General features: G+C 41.0%; 1 protein-coding gene across 6 annotated transcripts in view; it reads right to left on the minus strand.

Moving 5' to 3' along the window:
- The window catches only part of CABIN1 (calcineurin binding protein 1), an 83,037-nt gene extending 67,936 nt beyond the window's left edge, over window positions 1-15,101 (minus strand). For 4 of the 6 annotated variants that reach the window (XM_069871390.1, XM_069871388.1, XM_069871389.1 and 1 more), the window contains exons 1-20: window positions 14,985-15,101; window positions 14,438-14,502; window positions 13,928-14,020; window positions 13,381-13,494; window positions 13,072-13,206; window positions 12,627-12,807; window positions 11,596-11,725; window positions 11,286-11,435; window positions 9,939-10,231; window positions 9,503-9,671; window positions 8,927-9,063; window positions 8,329-8,546; window positions 7,706-7,784; window positions 7,333-7,520; window positions 6,025-6,174; window positions 5,073-5,267; window positions 3,746-3,982; window positions 3,235-3,388; window positions 2,899-3,014; window positions 1,258-1,419 (exon numbers count right to left, since the gene is read on the minus strand). In XM_069871390.1, the coding sequence (XP_069727491.1) occupies window positions 1,258-1,419; window positions 2,899-3,014; window positions 3,235-3,388; window positions 3,746-3,982; window positions 5,073-5,267; window positions 6,025-6,174; window positions 7,333-7,520; window positions 7,706-7,784; window positions 8,329-8,546; window positions 8,927-9,063; window positions 9,503-9,671; window positions 9,939-10,231; window positions 11,286-11,435; window positions 11,596-11,725; window positions 12,627-12,807; window positions 13,072-13,206; window positions 13,381-13,494; window positions 13,928-14,020; window positions 14,438-14,440 (2,904 nt within the window). In that variant the 5' untranslated portion in view covers window positions 14,441-14,502; window positions 14,985-15,101. The remainder of the gene's footprint in view (window positions 1-1,257; window positions 1,420-2,898; window positions 3,015-3,234; window positions 3,389-3,745; window positions 3,983-5,072; window positions 5,268-6,024; window positions 6,175-7,332; window positions 7,521-7,705; window positions 7,785-8,328; window positions 8,547-8,926; window positions 9,064-9,502; window positions 9,672-9,938; window positions 10,232-11,285; window positions 11,436-11,595; window positions 11,726-12,626; window positions 12,808-13,071; window positions 13,207-13,380; window positions 13,495-13,927; window positions 14,021-14,437; window positions 14,503-14,984) is intronic. The other 2 variants (XM_069871385.1, XM_069871387.1) reach the window with 1 other exon arrangement.

A 15,101-nucleotide genomic window follows, 5' to 3' on the forward strand; every position in this document is an offset into this window, starting at 1 on the left:
AAAAATTTTCACGGAAAGGGTCATTGGGCACTGAGTAATAACTTAGAGGTATTTTGTGTATTTTAAAAAGGCCGTCCGAAGGAGCCAGATAACCATTTTGCTTGTATGAAATGTTTTTTCACTTATAATTCCATGACCACTTGCATTTGGTAAATGCAAAATTCATTGGAGGTTTTTGAACAAACTCGATGTTCAGGGCAGAGTATTTCTAACCTGCTTTTTCTGTCCCTTCCTTAATGCTATGGCTCTCTTCCCAAAGCACTCTGCTGTAGTTGTTTTCCCAAACTGAACTGCACTTCACACGTTTCTCAATCGGCTACCAGATATCCACTGTCAGAGATTTCAGAATAGATTATAATATCATTTACTTGCATAACTTTTTAACAGTGACATTTATCATGTTCATAAACTGCAAGGCTGACTGCTTAAGTTTTCTTCTCTCAAGCTGACTGTTCACCTTCCTAGTTTTCCTTTAAATTCAAACTTCTCCTCTGTTGAAAACAGGAAAGTAAAAGATCAATAAAATTAATTTGTTAGTAGTTTCAAAATGGCAGATCACTGTCAGTAAGATCACGCAGAATCACAGGATCATTTAGGTTGGAAACAACCCTTAAGATCATCAAGTCCAACTGTAAACCCAGCACTGCCAGCTCCACCAGTAACCCATGTCCCTAAGCACCACAATCACCATGGCTTTTAAACCCTTCCAGGGATGGGGACTCCACCACTGCCCTGGGCAGCCTCTGCCAGGGCTTGACAACCCTTTCAGTGAAGAAGTTTTCCCTAATATTCAGTCTAAACCTCCCCTGAAGCAGCTTGAGGTCACTTCATCTCATCCCATCCCTTGTTACGTGGGAGAAGAGATGAGCACCCACCTCACCACAACCTCCTTTCTGGGAGCTGCAGAGAGCGATGAGGTCTCCCCTCAGCCTCTTCTCCAGCCCCTCAATGTCTTTCTGTGAGGGAGGGGCCCAAAACTGAACTGAGGGTTGGAGGTGCAGCCTCACCAGCGCCAAGTGCAGGAGGACAACACTCGATGGACTCAATGACCCTGGAGGTCTCTTCCAACACAGTGATTCTGTGAACGCTAGTATTTCATTTGAAACACCTGCCCCTCTGTATTCGTAGAAGCTTCCATGTTTTTTGAAATAAAAGTAACCCTTCTCCAAAGACTATTAAGGTGTATTAAAACCAAAGAGGTTTTTATCTTTCATCATTTTAGGATATTCCACGGACATTAAATAATATATTTCTTACCTGCTGTACTGAATGCTCTTCTAGGTATCTCGCTTTGCTTTTTTTGCTAGGGAAACCATATAAACAATAAAAACACTGTTCCAAAGCTGTTTCCAGCTCTTCTTTGTATGGATGAGTATCTTCAGAAGTGGATGCTGCAAGTTCTTTTTGTAGTACCTGAACCTACATCAGAAACATCAATCAAAAAGAAAGCTGAAGATTGCATGAAGTCACCTCGCTGTCTGAAGGCAGACGATGAACACTAAAGAACTACACATATTTCCCTTCAATTACAACCAAATCTTACTCCTGTTCCTGTAACCTCATCTCTCCCAAGTAACTGGGGAGACTTCCATGCCCCTGTAACTGCAATGAAGTGCTTTTATAGGATTTTTCCCTAGGTTAATTCATGAACTCTTGGCTTTAATCAATGAGAACAGGTATCAGCTTAAGTGTTTCAGACTTCAGAAACTTTTCACCCAGTAACGCAACAGCAGCACTGCCCAGACACCCATTCCTGGAGAGTGTTAGATCTTCTAAAACCACCACTGAACAACAAAGCACAGAACGGCCTCCAGCCACAGGGAACAAAGGGCTGCAGTAACTTCTCATTCTCATCACCCCTCTTCAGGAGATGAACTCTCTATGCATGTTTGAGGTTATACATACTTAATAATGTGAAAACAATCAAATTACTTTTTTTGGTCTGCGCTATAAAATCAAGGCAGGTATAACAAACTGAGTCAAATTGAATCAAACGGCAGAACAGCCAGACACACCACAGCTTCAGAACCAAACCAGGGTAACAGCATATGGCCCGGGAGAAATCACTGCATCCCAGATGCGTGACTGAGGGCAGTGATGGGCTTGTAAATCTTTACTATCGGGATTTGGAAGAAGCAAATTTAACCGAAAAATTCAAAACTGAATTTATTTCACTGTCAGCCAGGAAAATTCCTTTCTTACGTGTTAAACAGGCTTTGCCTATATTGAAAATGTGCAAACTTTATCTAACACTTGACAAATTCCATACTGTGAAGTGAGCAACTGATTTAGAATCAGCAAGAAAAGATGAACATGGAATCCCACTGGGTTGTTTTAGCAGCAATTTTAAAGGAGTAACAACTTGTGAGCATGTTCAGTACTACCAGACTACTTACTATTCCTGCTTCTTTTTCAAGTCTGAGGAACAAAGTAAAATACTACTGAAAGATGCAAAACTGAGGGGGAGGAAAAAAATGAGAAGAAAAGCAATTATTTTTCCCAATGAGGTAAGGCCACAGAACAATGAAAATTAAAATTATGACAGGAAATAAACTGTTCTCAGGTTTGTTTTCAATTTCATATCAACACTTAAAAGTTCATCTCTATTACTTGCCAGATTTTAGAAAACTGACTTCCAAACAGAGAATAAAGCATTTTATTCCAATACTCAGGTATGCTGTCATTCTTCTCATATTCACTATTCCCGATTTTTCTTTAACAGAAGAATTCTTACTATTAAGACATTTGAATATCATTTTGAGTACCAAAGATAAGTGAGCATGATTCTTGACTTCTTGACTTTCTGAGAAGAAAGCATCCTTGAGGGAGGCAAGGGCTGGCCTGGGGACTTTCAGAGGCCCCTCCCTCCCTCTACTATTCTACGATGGTAACACTTACATAGAACTTGAGAAGAGCACCATCGGAATTGCAGCACCAGGATCTTCTTCCCAAATACTCATGAGCAGTGTTCAGCAGCATGAGGGACGAAGGCAACATAGGGGTATCGGGGCTCACTGGAGGAAAAAAGTTGGTGAATATTTTAGTAGCACAGAACTGAGTTAAATCCAACTGGCCAATGCAATACAAGTTTCCTCTGCGATAAGACAGTGATGTCTGCCTCTCCCTCTGCTCCCTTCAGCCAGCAGATAAGATCACAAACAAGTAGTATTTATATTCCAGGACTAGATGGTAAGAAACTCAGCTCCAATATGTAAAAGTGAATCATCAACCCACCTTCTTCTCCCTGGTTCTGCTGCTGCTGGCAGCAAAGAGATCGAAAAGCATCTTCCTCGTGCTGGATGATCCTGTGCAAGATGATCCATGGAAGCACTGAGGAGACATATGGTTCTTTCTGTTCTTCCTGGACTGCCATGCTGCAGTCTATGATCTAATAACGAAACAGACATCAAAGAAATCCAAAAGTTGAGTCTCAGCTTCTCACAACAAATGGCAGTAGAAGTCCTACAAATAGGATCAACTGGTGTACATGTCATTTTCCAGCTGCACTGTACACAAACAATAATCCTGTGATTATTTTGGGCAGCTTGGTGTTTGAAGGCACCTGCTGTCACTGATGGTGCCCCAGGTGTGCTCAGTGCATGTCTAACACACTGAGATGGTAAAACTCATCTTCCCTCAACCAAAACGTAACCCCGAACTGTGGGTGGTTGGCAATTCAGCTGCTGTGTCATGTCTGAAAGTTTGTGGCACACAATAGCACTTCTCGAGGGGAACAACAGGTTACCTGAATCAGGTTGCTTGTTAATCGAACGAGGCTTGGTGTTACGGAGGAGTCTTTCAGGATGCTGCTGACTGATGATAGCGAAGTATCTATTCCTGCGAGCAGTTGTGTTACCGTAGCAACCCACTCTTCCTTAGCAGAGGCTGCTGTCATATTAATCATCTGCTGAATCGCTTCGTTCAAGGCAACTTCTGAGCTTTCAAAGCACTGCTTGTAATCTTTCAGTTTGAGCAGGGAGTCCTGAGGAATGTAAACATTAAAATAATCTATTATAGGGATCAACGGCTTAATTTAAACCACGAATGCACAGCAGGGCAAAGCAATAGACTGTATAAAGTTAATGTGGCAACTTTAACGGAACAATAACAGAACACCTTTAAACGTGACGTTAAAAAAGGACAAAAGGAAGTGCAGGGACCCTCGATGACAGGATTTAAAGCAAAAAAAAAAAATCATCACTGAGTCTTTCTGCTTTAATAAGAGACGCAGTAACATTCAGGAAAGGGATGGCCATAGTCCTACACTATTCATTCAAATGCTATGCAGTTGAACAGAGGCTCTACAGAAACAGGCTTTGGAGCTCTATGATCCTGTGCTACCATTTTGTTACTTCATAAATAACAAAACAGTATCTGTAAGGGAGCAATTATAACAACAACCTCCTGCTTCTTTTGCCTCTGCCAGGTCTGGGTCACAATATGTCACGGAGGCTGTAGGAACTGGTTAAGTCCAAAGCAACAGTCTATTTTCAGGCAACCTTTTTTTCCCCACCAGAGAACCAGATAGGCTCCAGTTGTTCCTACAGCCGAGTTCACTTGGACATCAATCCCACAGCGTCAAACAAATTAAACCCATACCAAGTATAGTGGCTGTATCTACCAGCAGTTTGTCATTCATGCAGGACAAACTCTACATTATAGGAATCATTCATATGCTGGGCAACTTCTAAGTTTCAGAATGGTAATAAATCGTCACCAACACCAGCAAAAGCAGGAAGTATTCACAGCAGATGCAGACAGCACGAACTCATCCAGAAGATGCCTCTGCAAGTGATTCACGTTTATCTTCATTTATAATTTTTCTAGCTATTTCATACAGGCCTCAGACACTTCATATCTTCAGCCACATTCTCAGTTAGCAAAAGTTGGCATATTGCTAGTAACGTGAATAAAGCTACGCATTCAGACTGTTTACAGCTTTGGTTCCGCGTTTTTCCTTTGTAAGTTAGACTCACGAACCACTAACACCCACTCCAGAAACCCTTTCATCCTGTTTTCAGGAATAAACCTTAATCCCCTACTAAACAAGGCTTATTTGGAAACAACAGAACCTGCAGGAGAAGCAGCTGTGCTGGTCTCTCTGGTATGGATGTCACAAACTCCAGATGCTTCACTCTGCCGTAACCATTAAAGCATAACGTTGGACGGAGCAGATGCACCACTGCATTGTAATCCCCTGCCTCGTACAGCCGCTGGATCTCTTCCAAAGACTGGCATCTCTCCAGAGATTTGAGGTTCTTTTCAATCTGCAGACATCACAGATGGCATAAACCAACTTTGATTTTGTCTCCACATACACTTGAGTACTGACATTTCTCCTGGCAGTTTAGCTGCAACACGACAGGAACTCTGCAGCTACAGCCAGGAATATAAACCAGGAAGAAAATCCCTCCAGTGTAACACTTCACCCATTCCATAGATTTTTAATTATTATTTTGGTACTAAAGTCAGATACTGTACGATTTTAAACTTTTTTGCCTAACATCCCCAAAATCACACATTTCTACACTGCAAAAATACATCCAGGTGGACTTCAAAGCAAAGATCACATCTCCTGTGTTGGAGTTCCTCCTCCAGAACAACAACAGAAAGAATAAAAGATGGACAAATCATTGTTTAAAAGTGTACACAAGTTTTTGTGTGGAAAACAGACCACTAAAGCCAAGAGCTCATTTAAGCAAATGAGGTTTATGTTTAAGAACAGGGAATAAAACAGTCTGATAATCAGTAGATAATCAGATAATCAGTTCTACATGTAGCTGCTCTGGCTCTGCATAAAAGCAATCTTAATTTGTACAGGTCCAACACAACAGACCCAAAAGGTCTTTCTGAAAAGGAGATGATGGTCCTGACATCGTCACTTAACTACGAATCTGTCCTTTCACTCTTAGAAAAGCTCTAGCACAGGGAAGGCAAACTTCCATCACAAGAGCCGATTCATAGATGACCTCTGAAACTGGGAGGGACAGAGTGGCAAGAATACACCTCCAAATTAATTCTTACCTCTTCTAAAGAAACGACAGAATCCATGTGTAGATTAGGTAACCGTATTACAACGCTGCCCTCATTACCAGCGTTAGCTTGCGCTGTAGTGGAGCTCTGCAGCATTTCAGTACAGATATCATAGTTTTCCAGTGCTTGTTCCATGTCTCCCTACAGAAACAGGAGGAAAACAAACAAAACCCCTGGAGTCCCATCTGCATGTGGAATAAGTTTAAAGTCAGTGCAGGCACTGCCGTGTGACGACAGCACATCCTCCCAAATAACAAACAAACCCAACTGACAATCTCTAATTTAAAAAACCAAAGCAGTCTATCTTACCAGTGACTTTAGTAACAGTTGCAACAAATCTGAGAGATAGAGTTCAGCTTGCATTAATTTGAAAGATTAATTTTGGTTGCTAAAATACCTTTCCTTCAAAAAGCATGGAAAAGCAAAACAGCAGAAATAACTCTTCCATTTATGCAAATAAAAACACAAAGTCAAGAAAGTGTGGCCACAAGAACACAAGCCACACAAGCAAACCAGGACTCTAACTAAAGAAAAGATGGCAGCAGTTGTATCACAACTCTCGTTTTTCCTCAAGTTTATTAGGAAGGAATCCTCAGAAGCACAAACTAAAGATAGAAGGAAGTGGTTAGGTCACACTTCTGAAACTGAATCGCATTACTGGCTGCCAACAGACTCAAGCTTAATTGATGCATAAACAAACTCTTTGATGTCCTGAAGAAGAAACGCTTATAGGGAAAAAAGTCTGGGATCAAATAACATTTCTTTCAAATTATTCCCTTAGTGATAGGTTTAAAAGCCTCTCCTTCAGAATCTGCATATCAAACTGAATGTCTCCAAAAGAGGAACTGTACTTCCTCGAAAAAGCAGAGGGAAGAGCAATGAAAAAGTCTGTTTCAGCCAAAAGCTGCATTTTTGGGCTGAGGCTTTGATAGTATCCACTAGCCAAAGCCCCAGAAAATCCACGTTCTGCAGCCTCACAACATTATTCAAAATAACTTTGAGCCAAACATGTTTTTTTACACTGAACACGAGTTAATTGAAACAAAGACATACAGACTAAACATATCAGGCTATTGGCTTCGCATGTGAGACCTCCTACTTCATTTGTACCTCTCTTCTTAGGGACAGGTGATTACATTAAAAATGAAAATGAAATCCCTGTTTTGAACCGATTTTATCCACAGGCTTAAAGAAGCTGAGCTTCCCAAATCCACTGTGGCATCTTTGAATAACACTGATTTTAATTTGGGAAAAGTTTTCTTTGCGAAAGGAAGGTATTTGTCCAGAATTAAACCAAACCTGCAGTGCCAGAAAGCGAGCTTTCAGCCAGTACACCCGAGCAACAAACTCCATCCAGCCTTCCTCAAATAAATCTCGCTGAGAGGATGCAAATGACAGCTGCAACAGGTCTCCCAAGAAATGAGTTCCTGGGAAGTCAGGACCAAACTTTCCATTCACAGAGGCAGACGGGCAATTTCGTGGTGAAACTGCAAAACAATCAATTACATTTGATAATGAAGTTACCAGCAAACAACTGACAGACCAATAAAATACAGATCAGAAAGACAGTCATTAAGTAAGAATAGCTCCAAAATCCACAGAATTCCTGCAAACGTTTCCTCACTTTCTAGAGTACTTTTAGAGTCTGAAGAAAGTAACACCCAGTTCTCACCTGTTGAGCTCTTCCCTTTCGTCAGCAGCCACTGATCTAATTGCAGTTCCATGCAAGAAAGGCTCATCAACATCATATCCTTCCAAAAAAGCATGAAGATACAAAAAAAAAGTATACAGAAAGAAATACATTAAAAGGATAATAAAAAACCCTCACCACTAGATTTGTAGTTTACTTCAAAGAAAACCATCAACTCATCCTCTTGGGGTTTCTATTCCCAAGCTATAGCTTCTCCCTCTCTCTGAAGGGGTACAACAGCATTTACAAATCAGCATGTACAAAACAAAACTGAACTCAGAAGCAGTATTTAAAAACATGAAAATCTCGGCTCATACAATAAGGTAGTCAGGACAGCACTGCCTGACATTAGAAAGAAGTACATCCTTATTCTTGTATCTGGCTGAAATGAAACTCTATTAGAACTGATAAATCATGCTAAAAGCACGTCTCTGGGAGCTGCAGGACACAGCAGTTTCTGAAAGATGTGACAGCCAGGACAAGCAGCTCCCCAGGCAGAGCCAAGCAACGCCTGCATCTCATTGTGGGATTCCAGTCAGGTACTGTGGTATGCAGAGAGCAACAGCAGCAAAGAAAAAGAAGCACCAGGACAAGTGTTTCATTACCCTGATGTGCTGATTACTTGAGTCCCTCAGCAACGGATTGGGAAGACTGCTGCTATGCTTCCTCCAGCTGTTGTAGATACTGAGGACCACTTCGCACAGGCCAGGAGGCCACTTCACCAAGAACTTCTGGCTGATGACTTTTAGATATCGCATCATCAGCTCCAAGATCCCACCATTGTTCAGGTTATCCAGCAGGAATTCATGAACGTCCTGTTTTTCTAGAAAGCAGATAAAAACAAAGACATAGGTGTTTAAGGTCAAGGCAGATGATAACTTGAAGCAAGTAAGTTTCAAGAGCGTTTTATGCACTGATCTCGCAGCAGCCCTGCTGTGCTGCATACGTGCAGCATTACATCACTGTATTCCAATCAGTTTAGACGGGAAAATCCACACAACAGAACTCTTGCACACATTAAGCAGTCCTTGAGCCTTTAAAAATCACACCTGTCACCAACATATTTCTATGCCATAAAATTACACTTTAAAAAATAACATATACTTTTATATCTTCTAGTTAAGAGATGAGAAAATACAGAAAATAAAGCATACACCATGGAAGAAACAACACAGAGCATGCAGGTTATAACGGAATCCTTACCAGATTCCATAAATGTTGTAGAATCAAATGACATTCGATGTGGTCCAACATGCTGGAAATTCTCCTCTTTGACCTCTGACTGTACCTCATAGTTACTGAACGGGTCCTCCTCCTCCTCCGGATCTAATTTCCTTAACCTGTGTGAAAGCAGGGCAAGACCCACAATATCAACAAAACCCTCGCTAGTCAGTCGAGCCTAACCACGGCGCACAGGGCACATTTTAAGAGTGGAAGAACATTAACTGAAGCACATTCAGAGATTCATATCCAGCTCCCAAAGTTTGTCCAAACCAAAATTACCTGGTTTGTTGATCTTATCCAGTTTGACATCCGCATCGTCCTCTCATTCAGTTTCACGTTAATTAAAGCCTTCTTATTTTTCAATTAATTTTTAGCGATTTTCTCTAAAACCACTTTTATTAAATGCATGAGAAGACAATGCACCACACTTCACTCAAAAAATAACACAGGTCTAGTGGTTTTAGGGTTGGGGCACATCCATCCCACAGAAATCCACACAGATTCCTCTACTCAGCTCTTGATGTGCTCAGAGCCAAAGTTACTGCTGTTCGGTACCTGGATGGAAGAAATTTCACCAGCAGCTCCTGGAAGTCAACCTTCTCTTCTTTTTTACACTTGGTGTTCCGCACTCTAGCGGATCTCCTTTTTGCTGTTTCACCACTATCTTCTGGAATTCTCCTTCGCTTCACCCCTTTCTTAGATTTGTCACCTGCAGATATGTCACCTAGAAACAGAATTAAAACAAAACAAAAAGATGCTGACAAGTTAAATTGCCAAACAAGTTTCACCAGTTTAGGACCTTCCTTTTCTAATGTGAATGGTTAACAGAACTTCATTTTATAGAGCTCAACTCTACTTCTTCTACAAATACGCTGGAAAGGTTATGAATCCACCAACATGCAGTTTAAAGACAGCATTTCCCACCAAATTCCATAGCGCTTTTAATGTCCAGATAAGTAGAAAAGTTATTGTGAATCTTAGATGGAAGTACCTTGCTCACCTACAGCAGCTCCTGGTTCCAATGAACTCTGACTGTGACTTGGGAAGCTGGGGGCAGCTGAAGCGTAAGGTAACACGGGATCTGGCATTGTCACCACCGGATTAGTGTTGACAGGAGTTGGCTGAATAACACTGACAGGAGCAGAGGTAGGAGAAAGAATCAAGTGCTGAACTGGGTCTCGGTATTCTGAGAGATCAATTCTCCTTCCCAAGCTGGGGCGAGGAGGATCGCATGTTGTGAGGTGGTGATACATGGCAAGTAAAGCTTCTCCTAAGCACTTCCACCTGCACATGAAAACAATGTCATCACAGCTTCGTTAACTCTTGTCGCATTATGTTCCAAACTATACTCACAAACCTAACAGCATTCAGCATTGCTTTTCTCCAATAGTTCAGAGGTAGCACAAGTAGCTTTTCAGCAGAAGAGGAACACCCAGCTGAGTGTCAAAATCTGCCCCACAACTAGAAAAGCTGGAGAACACCCTTCTGAATTCCCTGTTCTATTTCAGGCCTGGACCAGAGGTCCTTAGAAGCTTTCCTTCTAGGATACACCACTTAAAAACACAAAGATAAAGCATGGCAGCAGGCAGAAGGAAACCGATGACTTGGTTGCAGTAGGGGGGAAAACAGAAGTCAACGTGTCTAATCCCAAAAAATATGTCTGACAAAAAAAGGTATACGCAGTGGTTGCCGAGGAACTCGCTCTGCGCTGAATCCTAAAGAAGTAGCAACAAGGAACGATTTTCAGATTCTGCATTCAATCACCACAAAAAAACAACCTCGCCCTTATCCACAAACTTCTCTGCGATAGGACCTACATGCAAATCCTATTAATAATATTCCTGAAAAAAAGATGTGCAATAAACTCAAACTAAACTCAATCTTTGAAAAAGTAGTATCCTTATATCTCAGTAGTATCCTTATATCTCGCTGCAAATAAGAACCATAATTTGAGTTTCCATTATCCCAATAGTAAAAACAGTTTTCACAAAGCTAAACGTACTTTGAAGTCCATGTTCAAACTAGTCATATATGAAAAACCCAATAACAGCTGAAATGGCTGCCAAATCATTCTTAGGATGGTCTGGAGAGGCTCAGGATTTGGAGGTTTTACCTCACTGAAAACTGAGCAATATGGGGTTTACGCTAAAATCACAAGCACACCAAAGCAACCTATAAACTCATAAAATATGAAAAACATCGGGGGTCTTGTCCGTTTGTTTTCACAAGAAAAAGATCGTTCTATGATTCTATGGTTCTGAAGAAATACGAAGCACGCAGTTGTCAGCATAAGTTGCTTTAGAGAAACCTTTTAAAAACAGAAAATATGAAGACATACGTGAAAAAGGGAATCGGCTGGACCAGCCTGAGGTCTGGCTCTCTGTCCCGCACTAGCAAAGCTTGTCTTTTCTTACGTAGCTCCAGTGCTTCATCCAGGATTTTTTGTGTTTCAGCTGTGCTCACATTTACATTATGGATAGACATGTCACTAAGAAACAATAAGAAATGAAGACAAGTTAAAGTTAGTGTGCTTGGTTGGGCTTTTGTTTGTGGGTTTGGGGGAGCTCAGAAAAGCCGGTGAGATATAATGGTTTAAAAACAAACAATCCACCCCACATACACAATAGATGCTATAAGATGACACTCACCATTTGAGGAACATCCTTAAGGAATCTTTCCGGAGACAAGGCTGCTCCTCAAAGATCTTCTCCTTCAGAACCAGTCCTTTGCTATACAGACAGTCTTTTTCCAGAGCTTTGCAGATAAAGTACAAACACGCTGACATAGAAATAGAAATTGAATGGTCAGTTGCTGCTTTGGGTAATTCAAAAGCTCCCATTTCTGGGCTTCATATTCACCATTGAATTCCAACTAAACACGACATTAACATAGAACATTAGCTTTGAAATATGACAAATAATTACGTACAGATAAAATAACCTATTATTTCTTCCCAAGCACTATATCCAGAAAAACAATATCATTAATTTTGTTTAAACAACATTTACAGTCCATCTTTTATTTATGTTCAAGACTCCACTCCTGCACAAAAGTAATTAGAAAGATAAAGCAGAAACACAAACACTTGCCATTTCCATGTTACCAAATGTCGGAACAGCAGATTCCATTAGTATAACAAGCAATGAATTGCACCAGGTTTTTGCTCACACGGGCAATTACGTGACCTAGGGATTAGATTGAACATTTCTACCACCTTACAACTTCTCTCCTAAACTTCATCTGAACCAGTTCATCCTTGGGTTACTGCTCAGCTGTAAAATCTTAGGGTCAGTCCTACCAGCTGCTGTAACTACAATTAATCGTACCAGGCTGCAATATTGTAGTTTTATACCCAAACCTGGAACTACATAGCTGCAAATTACCAGAAGGACAAAGTCAACATGCACTGCAAGAGAACAGTCCACAGGGAAACTTCCTACAGGGTCTCTGACCTAGGAGACCACAGGCATTTATTCCAGAACTGATCCAGTAACAGAACTGATATGAATCATCACACTTTATAACAAACCAAAGAAAAGTCTATCATGCAGTACAAATCTCCACCCATCCTCCTGTACCACTTACACAAGATAGACTTTCTCTGATATAATCGCATTCTTACAAATTTTTATTGATAGGTGGTATATATTTTTAGAACTTTTTGTTGTACTGTACTTACTCGTGTAGTCACTGAGCGTGTACAAGATTGTGATGAGATTATCTAAACATGGCCAGTGATCAGGATTGCACCTGAGACCTTCTTCAAAGGCATGACGAGCCAAAGGCAGGCGGATTAGTTTTATTGCCACACGACCAATTTTATACCACAGGTTGACATCAGTGGAGTCCAGCATTACAGCCTGGAGAGCACAACAAACAACACAATGATTCAGATTTCAAACGCACTGATCTACTTGCCTACAGGATCAGTGCTGCTTCCATTTTCAAGAGGGACACTTGGCTTGGGGACTGAATGGCGGACCAGTTATATCATATATAACACCAAAAAGCACACAGAATTCAGACACAGACACGGATGATGTATGCTGAAAGGTGTACATCCATGTTTTAGCCAGTTCCGGCAAACATCGAGGCTCCTGTATTTTATTTCAGTTGTACTGTACCTCCAAATAAAACTCCATAGCTGTCTCTAAGTCATCCCGTTGTGCTGCCAGCTGTGCCAGGTTTTTATAGGTGGAATATTTTAACATCAAGCCTGGATGTTTCAGCCCTTCTTTCTCATCACCAGAAAGAACTGCCTAGAAACGACAAAACAAATGCAACACAGGCATTAGGAATTAGACAAGTAAACAGAGCAGCCAACAACTTGTCAATTGATAACACCAGCATTTCTAACTAGCCAATAAGAAATTAAGTGATATAAAACAGGATAAAAATAGCTTCTAGAGTTCTGTTCTCTAAAGGTCACTCACCTCTCTCAGAAGACGGATCTCAAGCAGCTCATGATAAGCTTTAGCAGACTCTTCAAATCGGTCATGTTTCTGAAGGTCCAAAGCTTTGTGGTACAAAGCAAAAGCTTCTGCTTCCTGTGGTTTAAAAAGTTAAAACAGATTTTGTAGAGTAACTTAATCAATATACTTAATACAACATACTTGGATTTATTACAACTATCAGTGGTTTCACACTGCTAATACTTTCCGCGCAGCAGTCCACATCCAGAGCGCGCAGCAGGGTGGATGGAGGGAGGTTTCCTTTCCCACACCCGGCTTCTGGGCAAAGCTGCTACAGCCAGAGGCTGTCTGTGCTCGTTGCTGTGTGCCCAGCAGACACTGCTGTCTGTGGGAGCTTGTCCCATCTCTGACATAGACCTTTCCTATGGTCTCCATAGATTCCTGAGGCAGCGAGTGCCGCAATTCTAGAAACATTGTATGAAAATCTTTCCTTTTACTTGCCATAAACTTGCTGCTGGACGATGGCACTCGGTACCCTCAGTGTTAGGATAATTGTGCATTTACTTACTTGAGCTTCCTTTGTCTGTGTCTTATGGCTTCTGAAGGTACCTTCGTAGTCATCCTCAATTGTGGAGCTCGCGTTCAGTGCTGCGATTCGAATCTAAAATAATAGTAGAGACATGACAAGAAACATTACACCTACACGTGCCCCAGTTTCCCTTGCAAACTGGCTTTCTCTCATTATTTTACTTTACTTGGCAAACAGACTCTCAATAGAGTGCTCTCTACAAGTTGTAAGAATTGCAATTAATCTAGTCATCCTTATTTACAAATAATAATATGTCAAAACCATTTCTCCCACCAAATCAGCTGATAAAATAAAATTTCAAGTGTCTCGCAAGCAGAATGGATGTGTGCATCACAGTGACTCTTCTCAATTCTTCTTTTACCATTAACTGCAACTACTCCAAAATCAACGTTCTCATTGTGCTAATTTATTCTTAGTCCTGAGGAAAGAGAAAATTTCCCATTTCACTACTAACAAAGCATTTCAAAATCCATCTCAATAAGCCCTTACCATGTTCACAGCTATTCACACCTTATTCCTTCAGGATGAGGAGGAAAGGCCTAACACAAACAGGTCTGGAAAGCAAATAGAATCATTTAGAATAACTCTATAACTAACACAAGTAACTCCAGAATTAACCACAGCAGGAAGCTGTGGGAGTTTTGAGCTACAAGCAGAACTAACTCATACATCACCAGGATTAGTTTGGCACGTAGAGAAATCAGTGTTTTGGCATGAATTTCATTCACTCAGCAATGATGCTTTGCTTGTCCACATACCACTCATCGTCCTTGCTTGCAGCTAAATCAGCTGACACCCACACAGCACTAAAGCATTTCTCTCTTTTAAGTCACTAACTAGACAGTAATAAAACCTCAAATATTTTTCAAAACAAGGATTATTTGTCTACTTTGCATATGGAGAAAATACACACATGGAGATAACATTCTGTTTCAGAAACACTGAACACTCCAGGTTCTGACAGAAAGCGCAGATGCTATGGCTGTGAGAACCCCAATCAATTACACACTTAAAGTGAGTGGTTAAGTTCACTTACAAACATGCCAGTATTCAGAAACAAGCCCAAGTCTTTTGCTGAATCCACATAATCTTGTTCAAGGCAGCAGAGGAAGGAGACTGCAGCCAAGAGTTTGCTTCTGTGGTGAAGCTGCAA

This window comes from Phaenicophaeus curvirostris, chromosome 17, assembly GCF_032191515.1.
Source record: "Phaenicophaeus curvirostris isolate KB17595 chromosome 17, BPBGC_Pcur_1.0, whole genome shotgun sequence".
Classification (NCBI taxonomy): Eukaryota; Metazoa; Chordata; class Aves; order Cuculiformes; family Cuculidae; genus Phaenicophaeus; species Phaenicophaeus curvirostris.